Genomic DNA, 26,176 nt, shown 5'->3' with positions numbered 1-26,176 from the left:
GTTTCTTTCTTCAGTATGGATTAATGTCACCAAGGCTTTTAATTTCATGGCTAAGATAAAGGCATGTAGGGGATATATTTTTAGGGGCCTTCTTTGTGGTGTGAAGGGATTGCCATTTCCCCTTCACAAAGGACTTGACTATTGCACCAGTTCAGAGTTGATGGTGTTCAGGTCTTATCCTCAACTTCTAACGGGACCATTTTTGCACCTCCATGTTGCATGTTTGGCATAAGCACATTTCTAGGTGCACACTGAGCAATGTAATAAAACGCTTCACAGACACACAAGCATCACATTTAATAACAGTTCCGATGTCCCCTCACTCTCATGATTAATATAAGCCCTAAATGAAGGGAAAATGTAGTTTAATAAAAAGATTTGTCCACAGGGGTAGGAGATTGGATCGTGCTGTGGTGCGCAGTGAGCCTCAAGTCTGCCTCTCCACACACCTAGGCACATCTCTTTGTTATAGACAAGGGTAGGAGTGCCGGCCATCCAGGTGCAATGGTGCGAAAACCAAGGCATGTTGCGGCGAGCGTTGTGTGCACTTCATGAATGAGGCTATGAACATGTCTTTTATTTAGTCAAGATTTCTTTAGTGCTCTCTAAGCTCCACTAATTGATTTCTCATGCTCTATATCCTTACACTTTCTCAAACTAGAAAAACATTTACCTATTTACAAACAGGGTTTTCTGTATGCCGCTGTACAATCATATTTCCAACACTCTGTTCTCTACACACCCCATCAGATGAGTATGCATTCGTCTTCCCCTATACCTTCTCCTCCAATACTCACAATAACCAAACAAGAGTCCAGCAAGGATGGCCAAGGTGAGAAATATTAGGACAAATAGGACCACCAGAGCTGCTATTAGCCAACCACGTACATTCTTCTTCCGGCCACCTGTCAAAAACAATAGTCAAATTAAGAGACAGATCTTAGCTGGCAACAGATCAGAATGAAAACATGTCAACATCATCACAAAGCAGTGCCTTGGACTATTTATCAAATGGACAAAAGCCCTAAATACTGTGAAAATGGGAGATTTTAATTAAGGCTTCTACCTACTTATCAAAGTCCCCCTTCTAGTGATGACTATTGCTGGTGGTAGTCTTCATCCCTGATTGAAGATGAACCCATGGTCCAAGCACTTTGAAGCAGTAATGCTAACCACTGTGTCGCCCATTCGCCAAATAATTTATAACCATAACCATTGTGAAAGTTATAGGATAGTTTGCAATCTGTTCATGCCATGGAATTTGGGATTCTCCCTAACATCATTGAAAAAATATGTTACTACATCTATCTGCAGCAACGCAGTAGAGAGCTCAGTGTGATGTGTATCCTGCTGAAGGAAGTAGAACTGGATCCTAGGACCAGTTGGAGACAAACAGTCAGACACTAGGGGGTAAGTGTAGTAGGCATTTTAGGATTCTCCAAGTTGCCGATATTCGGCAACTTTGCAGAGAAAATTTAAAATGGCAATGGCTTTCAAGGCAATAATTGTCCACTTGAAGAATCCGCTGCTTAATACATTTACCTCTAGGACTTTCCCAGGCATAGGACCTGTTGGCCAGACAAGCATTCTATCCTCTGAGAGCTACATTCCACCAAACAGAAGCTCAGCAGCTTCTCTTTGGCAGAACTGAGTTTGTGCGAGAGAAGCTCAAGACTTCTACAATGGTCAGTTGGACACAGGAGAATGTCCTGTGCCTGAATAGTTGGAACCATGCTAAGTGACCACAGTGTCTTAGGAGGGAATGTCTGTAGCTTAAAGACTGAAATACTCCTATAGTGTAAATCCAGCAAGAAGGTGCAATTTTACACCTTGGCAAAACTATGATGTGCTGCAGTGGGGGCAAAATGAAAATTTAAGATTCAGGGGTAGATTTACTAACCCTTCTAAAAGGAAAAGTGGAGGTAAATAAACCATATGCCAGTGAATGCAGTGACATCAAATTCATCTTCAAGCGCAAAGTACCCTTACGGTAGCCTACGATTTCATGATTGGAGCGGAGAGGGAACTGGGTGTATGCATGTTATCAATGTACAGGAAAAGTGTGTCAAGCTCCAGCACACGCAGCAGCGTTCGATTCAAGCTTTGGGCATCTCAAAGGTATGTGTTTTTCTGGCATGACTAGCTAAAGGTATAAGTGCCGACAGGGTCATCTTAACGCATGGGCATGCTGGGCAGTTGCCCAGGGGCCCAATGAGTATAGGGGCCCCATAGGCTTGCCAACTTGTCAGTATATTATTCCGGTAGATTTATTCAGAACCTTCACGTTGAGGTGGTAATCTCCTTAATATCATCTGTTATCTGTACATGCCATCTTGCTGTTGCTAATTCATCATCATCATCATAGTTTATTTATATAGCGCCACTGATTCCGCAGCGCTGTACAGAGAACACATTCACATCACTCCCTGCCCCATTGGAGCTTACAGTCTAAATTCCCTAACACACACACACAGACAGACACAACTAATTCATATCTTGACCTTGACAAAAGCAGCGTACACGTAGTAATTGTACTGTACAATTAGTATGTGTAGGGCCCCAGTGCACTGCTTTGCCCGGGGGCCTATAATGCTGCTAAGACAGCCCTGAGTGACGATTAGTGACGATTAGTGACAATGGCTGTGTATACATGCTAGAACATGTGTTTGCAGTCAGGAACAACTGTTAAAATGCATTTTATGTACAGTGATGATTATTAAAATCATGATAAATGTTTTGGAGTCAAGAAATAGAAATATACAATTATGACTATATTATTAACAGGAGCCAATCAATGAATACTTCTAGTTTTCTTCCTATGCGTTCTTCTGGGACTTTATGTTCCACATATGCATTGGGTGTTTCCTGCAGTGCATTGTGTCTGTCAGATCAGAGCAGACCTAGACCTGTATTCAACAAGAGACGTTTCCTCGGGTCCGCTCCTAGTTGAAAACTGACGTACGTTTAATTTTGTGTATCTTAATGAATCACGGCCTTAGTAATTGATTATAATTGAAACCTTCTCACCTGCAGTACTAAAAAATGATTCCTTGAAGGAGTATGAAGGATTCTCAAAATCTGGAAGGAAATGAGAATACAGAGAATTAATGTTGTAACTACACTCAGCTCATACATAAATACCAAATTGCGTCACCTCGTTACTGGCACGACTCATCCAGATGTTGACCCTCTATACCACTAGCAATAGCGGATTGCTAGACCTAAGCATGAAGTCTATGGGAACTCTGGTTATTGAACTTTGCTGCACAGAAACCACAGTCTGGTTCCGCTAGGTGGCTGCTGACTTTCAGGAGAATGATGAATACAGATGAAGGTCTGGAGTGACAGCACTGGGTCATAAACAGTTAACAAAGAGAAGGGTCTGGCTCACATTTGGAGCCAGGCAAGCTGGAGTGGAACGCCTGAGATGGTGCAATATTTAAGACAGAGTTTTGACAGTCCCCTCAATAAGTGCGAGTACATTGGTCAAAACTTAGCTATCTCCACTGAGAGACAGCTCTAGACAAATGACAATACACATTCTAGAATATCACAGCCAATATCAGGCAATTGGCCCAATATCACGGTGTTCATGGCCTGAAAATGACACTGATGCCTGATAATTATCATTGAAATCAATAGAATTATCATAGTACATGTAGATAATTGCAGTCAGAAGATGATCCCTATTGTCCTGTGTATGTGGTCATCTTCCAACCACACGAGCAGTTATAAATTACTCCAGAAGTGATCCTGGGTGAGGGGATAATGGGATGTTGTCCAATTTCTCCAGCTATGTTCATCAAGACATTGTACATTAATCATGTTGTCCTATATTTGCGCAAAGTAACAGGATTACCCCATGTGTGGCCAACTTGACCCAGTAACATGTAATCTGTAAAGTCCTAGAGATCTTGAGAAAATTATAAAACTAAATAATACTGGAGTTAGATGGTAAGTACTAGATTGTCCATTCTGCTGTCCTCCACTTGCACAATGACATAGCTGTAACTCAACAAGAATTGACCCTGACAGATTCATGGATGCAAATTGGACACATCATTTATCAAATTCACATATTTATATACCAATCAGCCACAACATTAAAACCACTGACAAGTGCAGTGAAAAACATTTATTATCTTGTTACAATGGCACCTGTCAATGGGTTGGATAAATTAGGCAGCAGGTGAACACTAAGTTATTGAAGTTGATGTGTTGGAAGCAGGAAAAATGGGTAAGCTTAAGAATCTGAGCAGCTTTGACAACGGCCAAATTGTGATAGCTAGGAATGCAGTGGTTATTACTTACCAAAAGTGGTCCAAGGAAGGACAACTGGTGAACTGGCGACAGGGTCATGGGTGCCCAAGACTTACTGATGTGCGTGGGGAGTGAAGGATAGCCCGTCTGTCCCAATACCACAGAAGAACTACTGTAGCACAAATTGCTGCAAAAATGAATGCTGGCTATGATAGAAAGGTGTTAGAACACACAGTGTATCGCAGCTTGCTGCATATGGGGCTGTAAAGCCACAATCCAGTCCCATGCTGACCCCTGTCTACCACTGGAAGCACCTACAATGGGCACGTGAGCACCAGAACTGGACCATGGAGCAATGTAAGAAAGTGGCCTAGTCTGATGAATCACCTTTTCTTTTACAACGTGTGAGTTGTTTACTTGGGGAAGAGATGGCACCTGGATCCACTATGGGAAGAAAGCAAGCTGGCAGAGGCAGTGTGATGCATTCATCTGGATGTTACTTTGACACGTACCACCTACCTAAACATTGTTGCAGACCAAGTACACCCATACATGGCAACTGTATTTCTTGATGGCAGTGGCCTCTTTCAGCAGGATAATGCGCCCTGCAACATTGTAAAAATTGTCCAGGAATGGTTTGAGGAACATGACAAAGAGATCAAGGTGCTGACATGGCCTCCAAATGGCCATGATCTCAATCTGATTGAGCATCTGTGGGATGTGCTGGAAAAACAAGTCCGAGCCATGGAGGCGACACCTAGCAAATTTACAGGACTGAAAGGATCTACTGCTAACGTCATGGTGCCAGATATCGCATGACACCTTCAAGGTCATGCCTCGATGGATTAAAGCTGTTTTGTCTGCACAAGGGGAACCTACACAATATTAGTCAGGTGGTTTTAATGTTGTGGCTGAGCAGTGTATATGCCAACTATGTCAATCTAATTAATATAATCCCTTTTATAACTTATGTACGTTACTTAAATATTTTGTCTCTCTTACCACTATCTGTCCTTAGTATGTGGAATCGCCCAGAGGTCCATCTTTCCAAATACCATTACAATAATTGCTCCCAGTCATATATGTGCTAGAGGTCAGCTGCACCAAACACCTTCATCATCTCTGGCCCTGTCCCTTGGATGCCCGTTTTTCCCTAACTATCATCCTTTCACAAAAATAAAGCTGAATACTGACATTTTCAGTTTACAAATGGATTCTGATGGCGACAAGGTCACACTTCATATGGATGACATTCTCATTAGAAATCTCCTTATTTTACTTCCAAATTTGTTCAGAAATACTTAACTTTTGTATCCCCTCAAAAGCAAGCATCTACTTGAGCTTAACTTCCCCTTTAATTGGCATAGCAATCAAATTAAGTACGTCTTCCAAACTAATTATCTTCCGCTCCTCAATCACATCATAAATGATCTGGACTCATGAAAAGATCTCTTTCTCTTTTCTGGGTTGGGCGTGTCACCTGAAAATGAAGAGGCTCGTATATCTTTTACATACCTTACCCATTAGAGCTCTCCCTTCCTTTCTTTCTACTCTACAAAAGCGGACGATGCAATTAAATTGGTCTGACAATCTGCAGAAGATCCAAGCTCACATTCACCAAAGATCCCCTGCAGCAGATGGCCTGGGTATCCCTACTTCCAGCAAATAGAGATATGCAGCACGGTGGCTAAGTGGTTAGCATTTCTGCCTTACAGCACTGGGGTCATGAGTTCAATTCCCAACCGTGGCCTTATCTATGAGGAGTCTGTATGTTCTCCCCGTGTTTGCGTGGGTTTCCTCCGGGTGCTCCGGTTTCCTCCCACACTCCAAAAACATACTGGTAGGTTAATTGGCTGCTAACAAATTGACCCTAGTCTGTGTGTGTGTTGGGGAATTTAGCCTGTCATTGGGCAGTCCCTGGGGCAGGGACTGATGTGAATAAGTTCTCTGTACAGCGCTGCAGAATAAGTAACGCTATATAAATAAATGACAATGATGATGATGATGCAGTCTGGATAACACAAGGGGCCTGATTCACGAAGGCAGGTATCTGCCAATTTTGTGCGTATCGCACTCAAAATCACTCTGCGCATGCCTAGAGCCAGGCCATACGGATCTAAACTCTGCAACATTCACTGCAACTATGTATGCAAAGGGCACTTACTGCAGTCTACGATTTCAGGCTCTGGTATCTCTGGCCCTGTATGAATGAATGAATCTATATTGTGCATTTTGCTGAGCAAGCCTGCCAAGCTGCCAGATACTCTGAGTCTACAGTACTAGAGAAGCACCACACTACAACTTGCGGCAGAGTGAACGAAAGCATGATGGACATATTTAGTGAAATATAAACACTCCAGTGACTTCTTATATATTATTCAGCTTGGCAATAACAGTCTTTGGGGGGAATTCATTTCCCCCCCGAATTTGCGCGACGTTAAAACTATTACCGTTATTACGGTAGTTTTAAGCCGGCTTTCTGCTCGGAGCTGCGAGCAAAAAAACGGCATTGAAACTACCGTAATAACGGTAATAAATCGCATTATTACCGTAATAACGGTAATAATGCACATGCCGCGTTACTTTTACCCGTAACTAGGCCGATTGAATTCCCCCCTTGACATATATTAATGTCAAATAGTTGCTTTATGTGTTCATTAAATTAGTAAACATTAAGTAGCATTGTTCACTACTGGCAGGAAAAAGACACATTTATTTCCAAAGGTATATTCTGGGCATCCACCAGGACACTCTGCAAGTCATGAACACCAAGTGTAGAGATACAGGACAGTGGAAAAGAGGATATGGAAATAAGTGCAGTAAATAGACTTGATGCACTTACTTCCAACAAGCGCAAATTTCCACTTTGCCTTAGTGCACATGCAGCGTAAAATAACCTGGAATTTTGAGTTTCACATAAGTTGCTTTTTGTGGCCCGATCCGCATGTAAAGGTGGATCGTGGGCAGGCATGTGCAACTAAAGTATAGCATACTTGCCAACTCTCCCGGAATGTCTGGGAGACTCCCGCATTTTGCGAGAGTCTCCCGGACTCCCGGGTGAGTGTGGCAATCTCCCGAATTCTGCCCACTTCACTAGGAAGTGCCCCACTTCCTAGTGAAGTGGGCAGAATTAGATCCCAAACGCCGCGATTAACGGTGAATCGTGGCATTTGGGCCCGCCCCCCGCTGTCAAATGATGCGGGGCCAAAATGGCGCGATTTTGGCCACCCCGCCCCCTCACGCCCACCTCCACTGGCTGGCTCCCGGAAGAGAGCTGAAGAAAGTAGGTAAGTATGAAGTATAGTAAGGGTGTGCACATGGAAGCATGAGATACCACCTGGAGATGAGGCCAATTCTAAGTAGGCCACAACTTGGAGCAAGACCTGTCCTGATGATGGTCATATACACAAATCTTTGCAGTGTTAAAAAAAAGATAAAATAAAGAAATAAATGAATAAATAAATTTAAAGAAAAAAAACACTTTCCCAACAAAATGAACCGTACACCAGCAGTAATGGACCGGCTTTATTACCGTTAATGCTGGGTAATGAACAGAGCGGGGTCCTCACGTAGAATTCACAACCAGCACCAGGATATGACAGGTTGGGCTGGTTGCACTACAACAGGGAACCATGCAGCTTGGGGTCTCCCTGTCATAGCGGGCTCCAGCCTGTGCAACTAGGGCTTAAAGGAATTTTAATATGGTTTGAGTTTATTTTAGTCCTTTACTATGTGGCACTACAGGTCCCAGCAGGTGCTTGTAGTTGTACATGGCCGCCAGTATGCATTGGCAGCAATGAGTATGTTGACACTTGTAGTTCAAGAAGTGCTAGCATGCTCAAGTAGTTTATAACGGCCAGTCATCAATTTCATGATGATGACTAGCCTATCTGCTATGCGGCCACGCTAAGATACATGTAATGCGATTAAACGTATATTGGCGCTGCTGCATTTTAACACGCTATTTTGAGCTTAGAACAGTTTGCACCCAGGCACAGTGCCTTAAACATAAGATTGTGTATGTAAATCTACCAATGCAACATATATCTATTATAAATTTATTAGTTAAACACAGTAATACCAGTGCACTGGGTAATGTTTACATTATAGTACATAATTAAATCAAATACAGATAAGGGATTGCCTTTCAAACAATACCTTGAAAATAAGCAGCTGAAATTATCACAGTTGGATCATTTATAATGGTTTATGTCCATGAGCGTTTCCCTATTAACTGGTCAAGTCCATAAATACACCTGCTGCCAGCTCCGATAATGAATAACAATGCAGAAGTGTATCAGCTGGTTGGATTAAATGTAAGTATCCTTTTGGCAAGAACAAGTTCGTTCCAACAATGTGTTTTATATTTCAGATGTCCTTAGTAGTAATCCAATAGGCATCGTAAATAGGGTAATAAAATTGCAAAGCAAATATAGCTGGCTAACTGTGTTTAACTAATAAACTTATAATAGATATAAGTTGCACTGGTAGATTTACATACACAATCTTATGTTTAAGGCACTGCGCCTGGAAGCAAACTGTTCTATGATTATTGCATTGGGGACTGGGACGAACCCCTACACTACTCCCGAAGGCTGCAATATACACCCAGTGAGGCAGCGCGGTCCCTATACACTTTGTCTCACGCTATTTTGACTTCCCAGTATCATAAGATACATTCAACTCAAAATAATAAAGCAAGAGTGCAATTTTGCGTATGTAACCCCTGGGGATGCTGCAGTTGGACTTGAGCACCCAGGGGCTAATAATCACAATTGCATCAGTAAGAAAAGAGATGCATATAGCTATTTACCAGTCAAGGAGAAGGAACTACATCTCCCAGAAAGCTGTTATGAAGAGGGGGCGGAGCCTAAGAAGACTGAGAAACCAGAGGGCGGAGAGAGAGAGGGAGAGAGGAGCATGCTGGGAGAGACTGAGCTGTGTGACCAGTTCAGATAGGTGACCCTAGGCAGAAGGGCACTGGATGAGTGATCTGAGCAGAGAGAGCAGTCTGCAGAGATATCAAAGCTCGGTGCAGTTCTGAACAGAACCTGCTGGAAGCCACAGTTTGAAGCTGTAGGAGGAGGTTTGCATGCATCTCTGAAGAAGGACATTTTACAAGTCAGCCATTTTGGAGATAATCAAGTTCAGACCTGTGACACACTGGTGCAGATAAGTTACTGGTTATTTTTATCTATCTGTTGGTGTTCAAGTGGGGTTTGGACTATATCTGGCCACAAGGGCTGAAGAGTTAGGGATAGATGGGTGGGCAGGTAAATATGCACCAAGTGTGTGTCTAATCAGCACTTGTGGAACTACAAGTCCCAGGATACAAATTAGAAAGGATTTTACAGTTGTTGCTAGAGGAGGGTCTGCATACTGTGACTGCTGTACCTCACTGCAAGTGATTTAAAGATCTCCAAAATCTGCAAACTGGACACATGATGTTTCCATGCCATGCTGCATACATACAGAAGGGCCCCAACTTGCAGTGCACTGCTCTATTTGTGTGGTGTGTTTGAATACTGCTGTGTGTGTTTGGCAGTACATTGTAGGGCTATAAGGGAAAATATATAAATTCACCCTGCAAGATATTCACAGTATCAGGAGCAAGTAAGATATCTGATATATTTTTTCATGTGTATAAAGCTGTGACAGTTAATGGTTATATTGTTATATATTATATTATATTGTATGCTGTTATTGATTTATTGCGAGTTTTTGTGTTAACTTGGTGTGCATAGTAAGAAGTGGTGCGCCACTTTCATCCACACTTGTTTTATTACTGTATTGTATTGTTTGCACTATTATTTCAAATTATACCAAAGTATATTTTTCTATAAAATTACAAAGCTGCATTTAGGATTTCCATTTAAATAAATGTGCCTGGCTGGCTTTTGCAGCACACATTTTGTCACAGAGTGTTAATACTGGGCAGGGGGTTTCCCGAATCTCCCCCTGGTGTATCTTTTGAACACCCCCCAGAAGAGAAAGCAGAGATTCGGGTGGAGGCACTGAAAACCAAGTACCAAGGTGAGAAGCATCTGCGTGGTTCAATATATATATATACCCTCACAACGCTTAATACACAAGGGGGTGTTACAGTGGAGGCACTGCTGAGATACTGAAGACACACTCAGTGAAACCCATCAGCACAGACGTCATGGATAGTATAAGAGAAGAAGTGTTTCTGTGGTGTGAACAACAGACTGTGGCCCCAAACTCGATGTTTAGGGATCTATGGTGACTCTCAGGGAGTGACAGATGAGGAAGTCCTGCATGTGCTCCACAGGATTTATGGGGTAGAACATCCTAAAATCCTTGGATGGAAAGGTAGAGATCAGCATAAGACCAGTCTGATCCTCTGTGAGACGCAAGCAGAATTGGATAAAGATTTTCTTCCCTCCCTCGTTTCTGGGCCACAAAAACAACAATGGCATATTGTGATACCGTTAAAGCCAAAACAGCTAGTCGCAGCACCTCTTAATGCTGAACTTCCAGATGGAGATATTAACCGACAAGTATTCCCTCAGGCCAGGGAAGAGAATTCTCAGTCACCCTCCAGTACTAGGAAAACTGATGAGGATCAAAGCGAACTGTTCCTCACTGCTGTACAGAAACTGGTAGACCAGTTAGGAAAGTCACAGCATGAAGGGGGCTACAGAAGGCTCCGGCTCTTCTCAGGAATAAAACCAGTCCCTACTGGGGAAGAAACTTACGAGGCATGGAAAGAGATGGCTTCCCAATACCTGGAGGAATGGCATTGCTCCGAACCCTATAAGAGACAGCGGATCGTTGAAAGTCTGCGAGGTCCCGCTGGAGAACTAATCCAAGCTGTACGGAGAAGTGACCCCCAAGCCACTGCACGACACTACTTAGCGACTCTAGATCAGGAATATGGAATGGCAGAGGATGCAACAGATCTGCTCTATCAGCTACGCCACACCTATCAGGAGTCAGGGGAGACATTGTCCAATTATATCTATCAGCTGGACAAGCTGATCCACCTTATTGTGTCAAAGAAAGGAATACCCCTAGCAGAAGTAGACGACAGGCGTATGCAACAGTTGTTACGGGGTGCTCTGTCCCATGACCCAGTAGCGATGAAGATAAGAAATGCTCAACTGGGACAACCATCACCTACTTTTCTTCAGTTGATACAAGATGTTAAACAAGAGGAAGCTATAGTTAAATCCCGAGAGAGGGTGACCAAGAAAGTCAAGGTCGTACAGTCAAAGCCCGAGGCTGACCTTCCCAGCACTGAGTTAATGAAGATTGTGGAGAAACAAGGTGAGCAGATTGCTCAGTTGTTGGAGATGCAGAAGCAGATTCAAGCACAGATGCTGAAATACCACACTACCGAGCAACTGCACCCGAACATCCACCCCCGGCAAGTTCTCGAAGCTAACACTACTCGGAAACAGAACAATTGTTTCACTTGTGGAGAAGTTGGGCATCTCGCTAGACAATGTCCTCAGAGGAAGGGAGGAAGGTGGTCATCCTCACCATCCCACCAGGATAGGAAGCTTTCGGAAAACTGAAAGGGAGGACCAGGAACCCCCACACTGGCCCTCTAAAGAAAGCTGACATTAACACTGTGGGGAACTCTCACCTGGAATGGGGTCTTTTGCCCAAAGGATTGCTGGGACCCTCTCCTCACGTGCCGGCATGTCTAAATGGGAGACCTTGTATGGCCTTGCTAGATAGTGGCTCACAGGTGTCCATTGTGTTCGAGAAGTGGTACCGAGATAATCTATCTGACTTGCCCATAAAGCCATTGTGTGGACTGACCATCTGGGGTCTGAGTGACAAGAATTATCCCTACCTTGGGTACATCACTGTACCTTTGAAGTTCCCACGGGAAGTAGCTGGAATAGAAGAAGAGGTGAACATGCTTGCACTTGTCTGTCCTGAGGCCGAAGGAGAACCTCGAGATGTCTCAGTGATTATTGGAACTAACTCCCATTTGTTCGAGATACTGGCCAACTGGTGCCAAGAGGTGGGAGGAGCAAGTTATAGTAAAACACTTAAGATTCATCCTATGTGCCTTGCTGCTTATAAGAAGAAAGAGGGAAAAAAATCTCAGAAAGAAACCACATTACAAATAGGAAGTTTTGATCAATGCTTTAATGGTAGTGATGCTAGTCAAGAAGACCGACACTGGCTAGTTATGCAAATGCTACAAAGAGAGGCTGCCTTCTCTTCGGGGGACTGGGATTTAGGTCTAGCGACAGGAGTGGAGCACCACATAAGGCTAACGGACGACAGACCTTTCCGAGAACGGTCAAGACGCCTAGCCCCTGCTGATTTGGATGATATTCGGGAACATTTAAGGGACATGCATACTTCGAAAATCCCTCCCAGAAAAGGCTGCCCCCTTAAAGAATATATCCAGCAATGGGCCTTTAGAGTTAGTCTGTATTGACTTTCTATCAGTGGAACCGGATGAAAGCAACAAGTGTAACATTCTAGTGGTGACAGATCATTACACCCGTTATGCTCAAGCCTACCAGACAAAAGACCAGAGAGCTGTGACCGTGGCAAAAATCCTATGGGAAAAGTTCTTTGTCCACTATGGACTGCCTGCCCGCATTCATTCAGATCAGGGTCGGGATTTTGAGAGCAAGCTAATAAAAGAACTGTGCGAGGTCTGCGGGATAAAGAAGTCCAGGACTACTCCTTTCCATCCCCAAGGAGATCCGCAGCCGGAGAGATTTAATCGGACCCTTCTCAGCATGATGGGCACTTTGGACACTAAAAAAAAGGCACATTGGAGTAGGCACATCAGCCATTTGGTCCACGCCTACAATTGCACGAAAAACGAGTCCACGGGGTACTCCCCATATCTCTTAATGTTTGGAAGGGAGGCTAGATTACCAATCGATATCTGTTTTGGAATGGACACTGCTGATCCCCAAGAAAAGCCCCATTTGAAATATGTGGAGCAGCTGAAACAAGAACTAAAGGAGGCCTACAGACTAGCGGAAGCAGCTGCATCAAAAGCTGGACAACGAAACAAGGGTCGTTATGATCTACAGGTCAAGGAGCATATTCTGGAGCCAGGTGACAGGGTTTTACTTAGACACTTGGGCCTCCCGGGGAAACACAAGTTAGCCAATCGTTGGCGAAAGGATCCTCATGTTGTGGTTGCAAAATTGCCAGACATCCCAGCCTATCGAATTAGGCCCGAGGGGCTAACAGGCCCTATAAAGACATACCATCGACAACATTTGCTTCCCATCAGAGATGGTGTCCGGTTTTGGGAGGAGCCTGAAACAGATGAGCCAAAAGTGTCCACACCCAGAAGATCACGGCGAATCAGAAAACCGACCACAGAAGAAGATGATGGAGATGATTGGGGGTATGATGCTCCAGGTAAATTGGGAGAAATAGATTGGAGACAAGATATCAGAAGGCTCACTAGGTCTACCGAGGGGGCCGCTGTAAGACCTCCACAAGTAGAAGAAAGGAGAACTATGCCTGCCATTTCAGATGAAAGTGTCAACCCAAGAGTAGCTGGACGGTTGGATTCTCAGTGTTCAGTAGAGGAAGGCTCTAACCAGGAAGTTGACATGGATGGGGACGTCGTTGATCCAGATGGAGGATGCACTGAACGCCCCAACAGGGTGTTGGGGGGAGAGGAAGGGAACCCACCAGTCCAGGGTCGGCCTAAAAGGACCCCTAGAGCCCCAATGATGTTGACTTATGATAGTCTAGGTCATATGACTGAGATTCCTAAGGTGATTCATCCTAGCTGGGTCTATCAGTGGCCATATCTGACTCCCATATCTGTTATGCCAGGGCCTGTTGTGTATGGATGTGAAAGTGTATTTAGACAGGATGTCTTAACCCCTTTAAATTTGCAGGATGTGGGACAAGCCTCATCATTTGTTCATTGTGGACTTGCCCCACAGGGGGAGTGTGTAACCCCTGGGGATGCTGCAGTTGGACTTGAGCACCCAGGGGCTAATAATCACAATTGCATCAGTAAGAAAAGAGATGCATATAGCTATTTACCAGTCAAGGAGAAGGAACTACATCTCCCAGAAAGCTGTTATGAAGAGGGGGCGGAGCCTAAGAAGACTGCGAAACCAGAGGGCGGAGAGAGAGAGGGAGAGAGGAGCATGCTGGGAGAGACTGAGCTGTGTGACCAGTTCAGATAGGTGACCCTAGGCAGAAGGGCACTGGATGAGTGATCTGAGCAGAGAGAGCAGTCTGCAGAGATATCAAAGCTCGGTGCAGTTCTGAACAGAACCTGCTGGAAGCCACAGTTTGAAGCTGTAGGAGGAGGTTTGCATGCATCTCTGAAGAAGGACATTTTACAAGTCAGCCATTTTGGAGATAATCAAGTTCAGACCTGTGACACACTGGTGCAGATAAGTTACTGGTTATTTTTATCTATCTGTTGGTGTTCAAGTGGGGTTTGGACTATATCTGGCCACAAGGGCTGAAGAGTTAGGGATAGATGGGTGGGCAGGTAAATATGCACCAAGTGTGTGTCTAATCAGCACTTGTGGAACTACAAGTCCCAGGATACAAATTAGAAAGGATTTTACAGTTGTTGCTAGAGGAGGGTCTGCATACTGTGACTGCTGTACCTCACTGCAAGTGATTTAAAGATCTCCAAAATCTGCAAACTGGACACATGATGTTTCCATGCCATGCTGCATACATACAGAAGGGCCCCAACTTGCAGTGCACTGCTCTATTTGTGTGGTGTGTTTGAATACTGCTGTGTGTGTTTGGCAGTACATTGTAGGGCTATAAGGGAAAATATATAAATTCACCGTGCAAGATATTCACAGTATCAGGAGCAAGTAAGATATCTGATATATTTTTTCATGTGTATAAAGCTGTGACAGTTAATGGTTATATTGTTATATATTATATTATATTGTATGCTGTTATTGATTTATTGCGAGTTTTTGTGTTTACTTGGTGTGCATAGTAAGAAGTGGTGCGCCACTTTCATCCACACTTGTTTTATTACTGTATTGTATTGTTTGCACTATTATTTCAAATTATACCAAAGTATATTTTTCTATAAAATTACAAAGCTGCATTTAGGATTTCCATTTAAATAAATGTGCCTGGCTGGCTTTTGCAGCACACATTTTGTCACAGAGTGTTAATACTGGGCAGGGGGTTTCCCGAATCTCCCCCTGGTGTATCTTTTGAACACCCCCCAGAAGAGAAAGCAGAGATTCGGGTGGAGGCACTGAAAACCAAGTACCAAGGTGAGAAGCATCTGCGTGGTTCAATATATATATATACCCTCACAACGCTTAATACACAAGGGGGTGTTACACGTATATGTTCAGACTGCAAGCTGCACCCAACTTTAAATGAGCTGGTAATATTTAATTTAGGCCACATATCACATGTACAACAAAGTGCTGCAGGGTAACTGAGTACAATTTTTTTGTCCTTGAGCAGAGAATTGCATTGAGAAATGAAAAAGCTTCAGTGCCAAGACCGGCTGCATAGAGACCGGGATGGAATCAGTTAAGATGGAAGGAAGGATATAACAAACATGCAGGAAGACAGTGGTCACAACAAGAGCAGAGATACCTGTTATCTGCTTTCCCTTATGATTTCTCTCCCTGTACTGCTGACTGCTGGACATTTGACCCTTCAGAGCAGTGGAAATATGAACTTGGATGGATATGACTAGTAATTATTCTGGCCTTTCTGTTCTGTCCCTATTTTCTAGGTACAGGACACAAGGAGTGAATGTGGACATAGATGGGAAATGTGCCTGTTTATTACACTGCCATAATAAACAGGGATTAGCATCAACATAATTACTAAGACCCGCTGTAGGGGAATGGAGTTGTTGGGGATTATCAACACAGGTATTTATTACATGCATGTCGTAATAATAATCACTGCCTCCAAATGGGTGATATATCATCATCATCACCCTTTATTTATATAGCGCCACTAATTCCGCAGCGCTGTACAGAGAACTCACTCACATCAGTCCCTGCCCCATTGGAGCTTACAGTCTAAATTCTAAAGTTCAAACACACACACACAGACAGACTAGCGTCAATTTGTTAGCAGCCAATTATCCTACCAGTATGTTTTTTGGAGTGTAGGAGGAAACCAAAGCACCCGGAGGAAACCCACACAAACACGGAGAAAACATACAAACTCCTCATGACCCCAGTGCTGTAAGACAGAAGTGCTAACCACTTAGCCACCGTGCTGCCAATATTGATATATTGAAGTGCATTCCTGTCGACCATTGGCCAGTATTATATACTGCTCAAATATCTGGTTTAGATGTTTCCAGCTATATATAACATACTCTGTACAGTAAACTGAAGTTCATGCCAGTGGCGAGGAGCTAAATTTAAGGATTGTTGCATGGATTTCTAGCAAACTAGAAAAGGAAAGCAGGAAGGGAAAAATTGCAGACTCAGTGCTGAATTCAAGACCACAGCAAAGCAAAAGCAGAACTCAAAAATTTTGCACCTCTGCAAAATGCCCATTTCCACCGCAATACCCGATTCAAGCAAACAGTTTTCCTGATTCCACTGATCTCTCACCATGACAGCTAAATTACTCATTTCAGTGGACACTAGCCTCATAAAATACTCTGTGCTGCAGGGAACATTCTGGGGATATGATTAAGGTACATAGTGGACAAGTGACAGTTTCTCTGCAAATGTCCTTATTATTTCGTATTATCTCCATAATAAAAGAAAGAATGTTCTGCATCATATAATAAACACTTACATTGATTTTTTTGTTCTCTAAGCTTAATAAGTTAATCTTTATAGAAATGGGGTATTTAAAAGGCAAAGATGTATACTATAATCAAACTGAGAAACACAACATGATGTAGATTGTAGTGCTTCAGTGTCCACCAAAACATGTCTTATGGCTGGAAACTACTTTAAACTGTCATCAGCTATAATAATTTAATAATACAAAACAAGAGTTTTTACAGACACACCTTATTCAACATAGGTGCACTAATCCCGATGCAAATAAATCTTATTTCTCTCCAGATACTTTTTCTTGTGTCTAAAACAAATCCTTATGTGTACCTGAGCCTAGATATACAGATATTTCCCACCATAGCCCTAGATTCTGGGTGTTCTGTATTTCTCGCTAATTTCATTTTTCATTATTTTTTGTTACCTGTATCGTATTCATCCAGTGACTGCTCGTAAGCGTTCTTCATTTCTCCCAATAGTAATACTCAGACCTGTCTCCTCTGTGTTTGTCTCTCCACTGTCATAGATCTATCTCATCACTTGAGCAAAAACACGTACAATTCTACTTGCTCTCTTACCCTTCCTGTGAGAATGGGGGGAGAGGTTACCGTAATTGTGTGGAGAGAATTCAGGAAGCTGGTTACAATGCTGAAAGCAGCTTATTTCATAAACTGCAAGGTGTTAATGTCTTTCTTTCATGCACCCATCCCCTTTCAGAAGTGATTTTTTTATTACTGTCATTGCATATCATAACTACACAGACACCAGGGGGTAAATGTATCAAGCTGAGAGTTTTCTGGTGGGTTTGAAACAGTGGAGATGTTGCCTATAGCAACCAATCAGATTCTAACTATTTTTGCAGAATGTACTAAATACATGATAGCTAGAATCTGATTGGTTTTTAAAACCCGCCAGAAAACTCTCAGCTTGATACATTTACCCCCAGATGTAAATTCAAAAACGGTCACAGATTATTTTATTTAAATGAAAGAAAACTCATTGGTGGCAGTGACAGCAGAGCAGTCAGCAATCTAAATGCAAAGCCAAATAGTGGAAGGTCAGACCATTACCCACTGGTCCCAGGAATAACTCCTTTATGATTGACTGGTGTTAAATTTTGCTAATGGGGAGAATACACCCCTCCTGAACTTGACATTGGCGCGCCTGCTCAAAGCACGCCAAGGGGTCCTCCAGACAAAAGGACCAGTAGTCGTATTACTTTGGAAGCGGCAGTGACCCCAGCAGTTACCAATAAAACCATAAGCTTACTAGTCGCTGACTGCGACGCTCTCCTACCCACTGTGCCTCCTCTGTGAGGGAAGAAAAGTTAGTGCGTCATATAAATAAAACATAGCTATGACTAAGTCAGGTAGGAGGGAGGTATACGATGCAAGAAACCAAGAGACCCAGCCTGCCTCCCTATGGATCTTATTGGCTGGACACTGCAAGAGACATAACTCCAAATGGGTACATTCATGATAGACACACACATATGATTTTAAGCACGTTCAGCTTATTGCCAGTCTTGTCATTATATGTGGCTAAGAATTTATAATTCCATCCTACAGTATAGGGATACCTTACAGTCCTATTATTAGAACAGTCCATGGAAGATAGCGGTGAGCCAGAGAGGTACCTAATGGATGAATCCAGTATGCCATGGATTGATTGTGAGCTCATACACAAATAGAGGAAAACTTTGCTTTATTCATGTCTGGCAGAGACAATAAATACAGGCACAGGTGGGGTGTAGTACAGTGGTTCCCAAACTTTTGCAGTTCGCGGCACCCTTAGAGTCTCCAAATTTTTTCAAGGCACCCCTCCAAAATAATTATTGAGCAGTCCTGTTTTAGAAGTAGCTGGGTCAAAAAATTGTAATAAGTATTTAGGTCAGGACAGAAATACTTATTTAGTTGTATGCAAAAATGCCCGCTCTGCATCCAGACACTCTGCCCTCAGGCACTCTGCCCCTCTGCATCCAGACACACTGCCCCCTCCTCTGCTCTCTGTCACGCTGTCCATCCTCCTCTGCCCTCTCTCACGCTGCCCCCCCTCCTCTGTTCTCTCTCACGCTGTCCCCTCCTCTGCCCTCTGTCACGCTGTCCCCCTCCACTGCCCCTCTCACGCTGTGTCCCCCTCCACTGCCCCTCTCACGCTGTGTCCCCCTCCACTGCCCTCTCTCACTCTGTGTCCCCCTCCACTGCCCCTCTAATGCTGTGTCCCCCTCCACTGCCCCTCTCACGCTGTGTCCCCCTCCACTGCCCCTCTCACGCTGTCCCCCTCCACTGCCCCTCTCACGCTGTCCCCCTCCACTGCCCCTCTCACGCTGTGTCCCCCTCCACTGCCCCTCTCACGCTGTGTCCCCCTCCACTGCCCCTCACACGCTGTGCCCCTCCTCTGTCCCCCCTTCTCTGCCCCGCTGTCCCCATCCTCTGCTCTCTGTCCCCCCTTCTCTGCCCGCTGTCACCATCCTCTGCTCTCTGTCCCCCCTTCTCTGCCCGCTGTCACCATACTCTGCTCTCTGTCCCCCCTTCTCTGCCCCGCTGTCCCCATCCTCTGCTCTCTGTCCCCCCTCTGCCCGCTGTCACCATCCTCTGCTCTCTGTCCCCCCTTCTCTGTCCCGCTGTCCCCATCCTCTGCTCTCTGTCCCCCCTTCTCTGCCCGCTGTCCCCCCTTCTCTGCCCGCTGTCACCATCCTCTGCTCTCTGTGCCCCCTTCTATGCCTGCTGTCACCATCCTCTGCTCTCTGTCCCCCCTTCTCTGCCCGCTGTCACCATCCTCTGCTCTCTGTCCCCCCTTCTCTGCCCGCTGTCACCATCCTCTGCTCTCTGTGCCCCCTTCTATGCCCGCTGTCACCATCCTCTGCTCTCTGTCCCCCCTTATCTGCCCGCTGTCACCATCCTCTGCTCTCTGTCCCCCCTTCTCTGCCCGCTGTCACCATCCTCTGCTCTCTGTCCCCCCTTCTCTGCCCACTGTCACCATCCTCTGCTCTCTGTCCCCCCTTCTCTGCCCGCTGTCACCATCCTCTGCTCTCTGTGCCCCCTTCTATGCCCGCTGTCACCATCCTCTGCTCTCTGTCCCCCCTTCTCTGCCCGCTGTCACCATCCTCTGCTCTCTGTCCCCCCTTCTCTGCCAGCTGTCCCCATCCTCTGCTCTCTGTCCCCCCTATTCTGCCCGCTGTCCCCATCCTCTGCTCTCTGTCCCCCCTTCTCTGCCCGCTGTCACCATCCTCTGCTCTCTGTCCCCCCTTCTCTGCCCCGCTGTCACCATCCTCTGCTCTCTGTCCCCCCTTCTCTGCCCGCTGTCCCCATCCTCTGCTCTCTGTCCCCTCTTCTCTGCCCGCTGTCACCATCCTCTTCTCTCTGTCCCCCCTTCTCTGCCCGCTGTCCCCATCCTCTGCTCTCTGTCCCCTCTTCTCTGCCCGCTGTCACCATCCTCTGCTCTCTGTGCCCCCTTCTCTGCCCGCTGTCACCATCCTCTTCTCTCTGTCCCCCCTTCTCTGCCCGCTGTCCCCATCCTCTGCTCTCTGTCCCCTCTTCTCTGCCCACTGTCGCCATCCTCTGCTCTCTGTCCCCCCTTCTCTGCCCCGCGCCAGCCATAAAAAACAGAAAGAACACAGAAACTTACCAATCCGCCGGGCGCCGGGACCCAGCAGCCTCCTCTCTCTGCGGGAGAGAGGAGGCTGCTGGGTCCCGGCGCCCGGCGGATTGGTAAGTTTCTGTGTTCTTTCTGTTTTTTATGGCTGGCCCGCGGCACCCCAGTGACAGCGCCGCGGCACCCCTGGGAGACGCAGCGCACAGTTTGTGAACCGCCGGTGTAGTATATGCTCTAGCTTTATCAAAACAAATCATCATCTTTTTATAATATTTCAGTCACGTAGACATTTTAACACTGCACAAGCGTGAATTACAAATCCCAACATCAGCAAATATTTCAAGGAACGAAGAAAGATTTACATGTCCTGTGAAACTGGGCATAACTGGTACAAATCATAGTTACAGTTCTTCATGTCCTTGAAACTTGCCAACAAAACTAAAGCCTATTGTTTTTCAACACATACAGTATTTCTTTATGAATACAAAGTTACAAGTTCTTATCTCATTCTGAATATATGAGAGTTATACATCATAAGCTTATAGCAGTATAATAAACATACTATGATTGGTTTTTCTCACATACTTCTGTGGTGTGTAACCGACTCCCCCTCCTACAGGCCAGATCTGACAATTAGTTTTTATCTATGTCTTTGTTACCTTCACCTCAAAGCCGTAGGATTACCTTTTACAAAACTACATGTTCAGCGTTTAAATGAATTACATTTCTAAAGCATCTATGCATGATACAAAATGGTAGCACAAAAACAACATGGAGTCTGACCTGAAATATCAGATTTATCCTGGACTAGTTTCTCCTCCTCAGAGAAGTCTTGGGTCACTTTAGACTCCAATTCACCTGCACCATTCAGTGGAGAGTGTACTTGAATAATAATAATAATAATAACCAGCATACAGCATATAAAGGGCTACCTTTCAGAGTATCACCCACCAGGGATGTGGGAAAGTGTTGTCACACCCAGGCAAAAATCTGAACAAAGAATATTTACGTTTATTTACCACAAATCACCAACACAGTTATAGAACTTTTATGAAACGGTTAAAACAACCACACTACAACAATGTAATATAACATACAGTCTGTGACGGGCCCTGTCTGCTGGCATTTAGGCTCCTCTCCCTCTGCCAGCCGGCAAGACAGTGCTCTTGCTTCAATGCCAACCTGCTTTTGATGCCATGATACCATCCTTGTCGAAAAATAAAAGTAGCTTGTATGATATTATAGAAATAATTTGCCCTCTACAAATGTGTTGCCGTAATTATTAACAATTATTAATATTTGACTATTAACCTAAATTGGCATTAGTTTCAGCAATTACAGCAGACCGGATAAAGGAAAATCTGTGGTCCTGTGCTATACCCTCGGAATCTTGATAAGTCCAACAAGAGCTGTAACTCCTAGCCTGTTCTGTCTTCAGGTCTTCACAATCTTCAAAACTGGTTCTCTTGTCCAGTCTCTGGGTACAGCTTTTTATTCTTACGCTTCCATCGCTCTCTTAAGTATCTCAACAAATAATTTTAATCTATTGTAGATATAATAATTGATAACACCTTTAGGGCTAACCGTCACTTCCTAGGGAGGCTACAGCGTTTTCAAAAACATATTACACTGTACATACTGTATATAGAATCTCAGCATACATAACATCATCAACATGACTCAGGCTAGTTAGAGAAGTAGCAGTCTGGCAGGCTAAACCTTTATTTGAACGTACATGGTACCCTCCTATTCGTGAATATGGGGACAACTGGGGAACACAAAGAGGTATCCCTGATATAGTCTATTCCAAATGAGTTACAGGAATAGTAGGGCAAGTTTAACCCCTCATTTTGGCACATACCTCTCTCACTTTTAAGTCTTTGTTCCTCAGTGCCTCAAACTTAGTCCAGATAGTCTGCCCCAACCAAGTCACTAATGTGCGGCGAATGCCTCTGAACTGTGTGATGAGAATAGGGTGCTGGTAATTTATTACAAAAGTTAAGCCTTCCTGGCACCCCCTCTTGTTTACTCAGTTCTAAAATGTTAGATACCAGAACAACTGGAAAATATGGTACAGGCATAGTCCCAGGAACTCCTTCTGACAGTCCCTTCCCCAAGCACACAACCATGGGCTGCCCAGTGACAGCAAAATTTTGGAGCCCTTGGGAAACCAGCAGGATTGCTGAAGACTTGCCAGCCAATGCATCGTGGGGTTGGATGTCTGACTGGGGTAATGTCAAAATTTGGAGCTTCTCGTCTGGCTCTCTCATGGAGGCCCAAAATTTCCTCCCTGAAATGACCACCACAAGCAGCAAAGTGGTAGGGAGACTTTGTAGTCAGAATTATATCTTCTGCAGGCTAACTTGCAGCTGGGTATAGTCACTCCTCTCTGGATTTCTGGGGCACATCTTGCATGAAATCACTTTGAAAGAGGACAGACGTATGTACGTCTATACAGTCTTGTCTGATTCTAGCACTTACACCAGCCTGCACCAGGAGAGGTGGAATGGAGGAGGGAAGGGGCATTTTAACAAAGGCCGAGTAGTGTACAGTGAAGGCCTGTTCATCATCTACACCATCATCATAATCATTTATTTATATAGCACCAATATATTCCGTAGCATTTTACAATTGGGAGCAAACATGGTAATGAAACAATACTGGGTATTACAGAGGGGTAAGAAAACCCTGCTCGCAAGCTTACAATCTATTGGACAGGGGGATTATGATATTTGAGATTAAGTGCTACATATTGCATATTGGTCGAGCCAGATTGCAAAGATAAAAATTGCTTAGTGGGCTATATGATCCAATCATACACCATTGCTGGTCAGGGAGTCATATAGTTGTTGTCCTGTGTGAACTGTGTAAAGGGTGAAGATAGGGCACCTTTGAGAGGTTTTTTAAGAGCATGGTTGATGAACCAGCCTGAAGAGGTGGATTTTCAGCAAGAAAGAGCTTGAAAGGTTGAAAAGCAGAGGAAAGTCTTATTGTACAAGGAAGGGAATTCCAAAAAGTGTGTGCAGCCCCAAAAAAGTCCTGTAATCGTGAATGGAAGCAGGTAATGAGTGCAGATGAGAGACGCAGATCTTGTGCAGAACAAAAGTGTCAAGTTGGGAGATATTTTGAGACAAATGAGGAGATATATATTAGTGCAGTTTTGTTGATGGCCTTATATGCTAGCAGAAAACAGAGATGTTCACTGACCCCAATTATGTTTTGGTTTTGGCTTTGGCAAAACCGCTCTCGCGTGTTTTGCTTTTGGATCTATATTTTTTAGACAAATTGGTAAAATATGCTAAAATCACATAATTTTGCTCTTTTTTTGTTCTTACATTATTATTAACCTCAATAACACTAATTTCCAGTCATTTGCAGTCACAATATTATTTTCATACACTTTCAGACAAAGACTGCAGCAAGCTGGCTGGATGCTAAGCGATAGAGCAATGACACAAACACACAGCAGTTCATAGCACATCTAGGAAACATTGCCACACAGCAGTGGCAGAAAAGAAAAAGAAAAGTGGTGCAAGATGGAATTGTCCTTGGGACCTGCAATCTACACTGTCATCATCCTCACCCTCACCAGTGTGTACATCATTCTCACACATCAATTATTAATCCCCACTTGAATCCATAATTCCCCAAGTCTCTGTACTTTGATCTAAATGCCAGTAAAGGCCTTCCTAGTGGAATTTGAAGTTCATTTACGACAGAGCTGTCACGATTTTGGGGCAATACTTTTAGACCAGACCAAATGTCAAAATGTTCTGCTGAATCATTTGCATCATCCTTGGGTCTCTTAGAAAAACTTAGCTTTTTCCTAGCAGCAGTTACCTGAGAAAATGAAGGAGGGGACGCCATCGTGTTAGATACCACTTCAGCTGTCAACGTGCTCACCAGGAGCTCAGTGCATCTCTTGTAATCTGGGACAGTGGGAAATAAAAAAAAGACATAGTTCTTAAACCTAGGATCAAGCATAGTCACCAAAATGTAGTGATACGATTTCCAGAAGTTGATAACTCTTCGATCCTGGCAAAGTGATTAAAGTACTTCATCTACAAGTTCGACATACTTAGCGAATTTCTTTGTTTTATCTCCTACTTCAATTTTTCTAAGGTGCTTTTCCAAAAGTCTAATTAAGGAAATCCCTTTGTTCAAGCTAGCAGTGTCTGAACTCAGTTCACAGGTGACTACTTCGAATTGTTTCAGCACATTGCGCAACACGGAAAGTATTCTTCACTGTGTTGGACTAAAATACATTCCCCCTCCTTTCCCAATGTCATGGCTTGTGGAGTAAGCGTGGATGGCTTTTAGCTGTTCCTCCATCATCACAAGCATATACAATGTGGAATTCCTCCTTGTTATCATCTCTTGCTTCAGTTGGTAGCAGAGCAAAATAAATTGTACTTGCAGCTGCCGCAATTTCCTACTTGCTGTTACAGAATGCCAAAAAATGTCCTGAAATTTTTCGGCCCAAAGACAGCATCTCCTGCACGTCCCTGTCAATTTTTAAAAAGCTCTGTACCACCAAGTACATTGTGTGAACACAACAGGGAATGTGATGGATTTCACCCAGCTGTAATGATCTCACAATATTGGTGGCATTATCATAAATGACATATCCTCAGGAGAGTCCAAACGGGATAAGCCATGTTGCAATGACATCCCTTCGTTTTTCAAACTGGTTGTCATCGGTATGCCTCTTAGTGAAGTCGCTGATACACAGAGTAGCCTGCCTCAGAATAATCTGCTGCTGTTCCTGCTGCTGAAGGCACTTCACCACCCCAGTGGGCTGTCAGAGTCAAAAAATCTTTAGTTTGCCCAGTTCCACTTGTCCACATATCTGTGGTTAAGTGTACAGTGGGTAGAATGGCATTTTGTAGCCCAGTAATTACATTTTTACGAACCATCTGGTAGAGGTGAGGAATTACTTTTCTAGTAAAGTGGTGTCATGATTGAATTTGGTAATGGCATGACAGGACCTCAATTAACTTTCTAAAACCAGTTGCATTAATTGTGGATATTGAATGCAGATCTAATGCTAGCATAGTCATCATGGCGTCTGTGATCCGCTTTGCGACTGGGTGACAGCTTTCATACTTGCTTCCTCTTGCAAAGCATTGTTTAACAGTCAATTGTAAACTACTAGTAGTCTTCTTCTTGGTCTGCTTCAGGGTTGAAGGTCAAACTCCAGCAGCAGCAGCAGGACTAATGCTCAAGAATTCTTCAGAGTAATCCTGGATAGGGGAGAAGTCATCTAGCCTTAGCAACTTGGAAGCAGGACTAACTCCGATCACTAGTGAGGAAATTAATGAGGAAGGTGTTGACAGTGTGGCTTTACAAACGTTACAAATGGATAGACAACTGTTGTCAGGATTGGGTAAAAATAATTCCACACATAAGAGGTGGATTTTTTGGTCTTATGCCCAGGGAAGATAATGGCCTTCTTCTTATCACAGGCAAGAATTGCTTCCACTGGTGCAGGACTTGCACAAACAACAACATCCTCATCATCATCCTGATTAACATCCTCATTAGCACCATCGTCAGATACACAAATATCCCCCTCATCCTGTTGCAAATACAAA

General features: G+C 44.1%; 1 protein-coding gene across 3 annotated transcripts in view; it reads right to left on the bottom strand.

Annotated features, from left to right (window-relative positions):
- Positions 1-18,314, bottom strand: part of LOC142151367 (perlucin-like protein) — a 41,962-nt gene extending 23,648 nt beyond the window's left edge. Inside the window, exons 1-4 of one of the 3 annotated variants that reach the window (XM_075206931.1) lie at positions 18,258-18,314; positions 17,413-17,571; positions 3,028-3,078; positions 798-905 (exon numbers count right to left, since the gene is read on the bottom strand). In XM_075206931.1, the coding sequence (XP_075063032.1) occupies positions 798-905; positions 3,028-3,078; positions 17,413-17,455 (202 nt within the window). In that variant the 5' untranslated portion in view covers positions 17,456-17,571; positions 18,258-18,314. Of the gene's footprint in view, positions 1-797; positions 906-3,027; positions 3,079-17,412; positions 17,718-18,257 lie in introns of those variants that run through there. The other 2 variants (XM_075206930.1, XM_075206932.1) reach the window with 2 other exon arrangements.
- Positions 18,315-26,176: the final 7,862 nt, after the last annotated feature.

Source organism: Mixophyes fleayi, chromosome 4 (assembly GCF_038048845.1).
Source record: "Mixophyes fleayi isolate aMixFle1 chromosome 4, aMixFle1.hap1, whole genome shotgun sequence".
In the NCBI taxonomy this organism is placed as follows: domain Eukaryota; kingdom Metazoa; phylum Chordata; class Amphibia; order Anura; family Limnodynastidae; genus Mixophyes; species Mixophyes fleayi.
The sequence above is the reverse complement of the archived record's forward strand: the minus strand, read 5'-3'. Positions and strand labels throughout refer to the sequence as shown.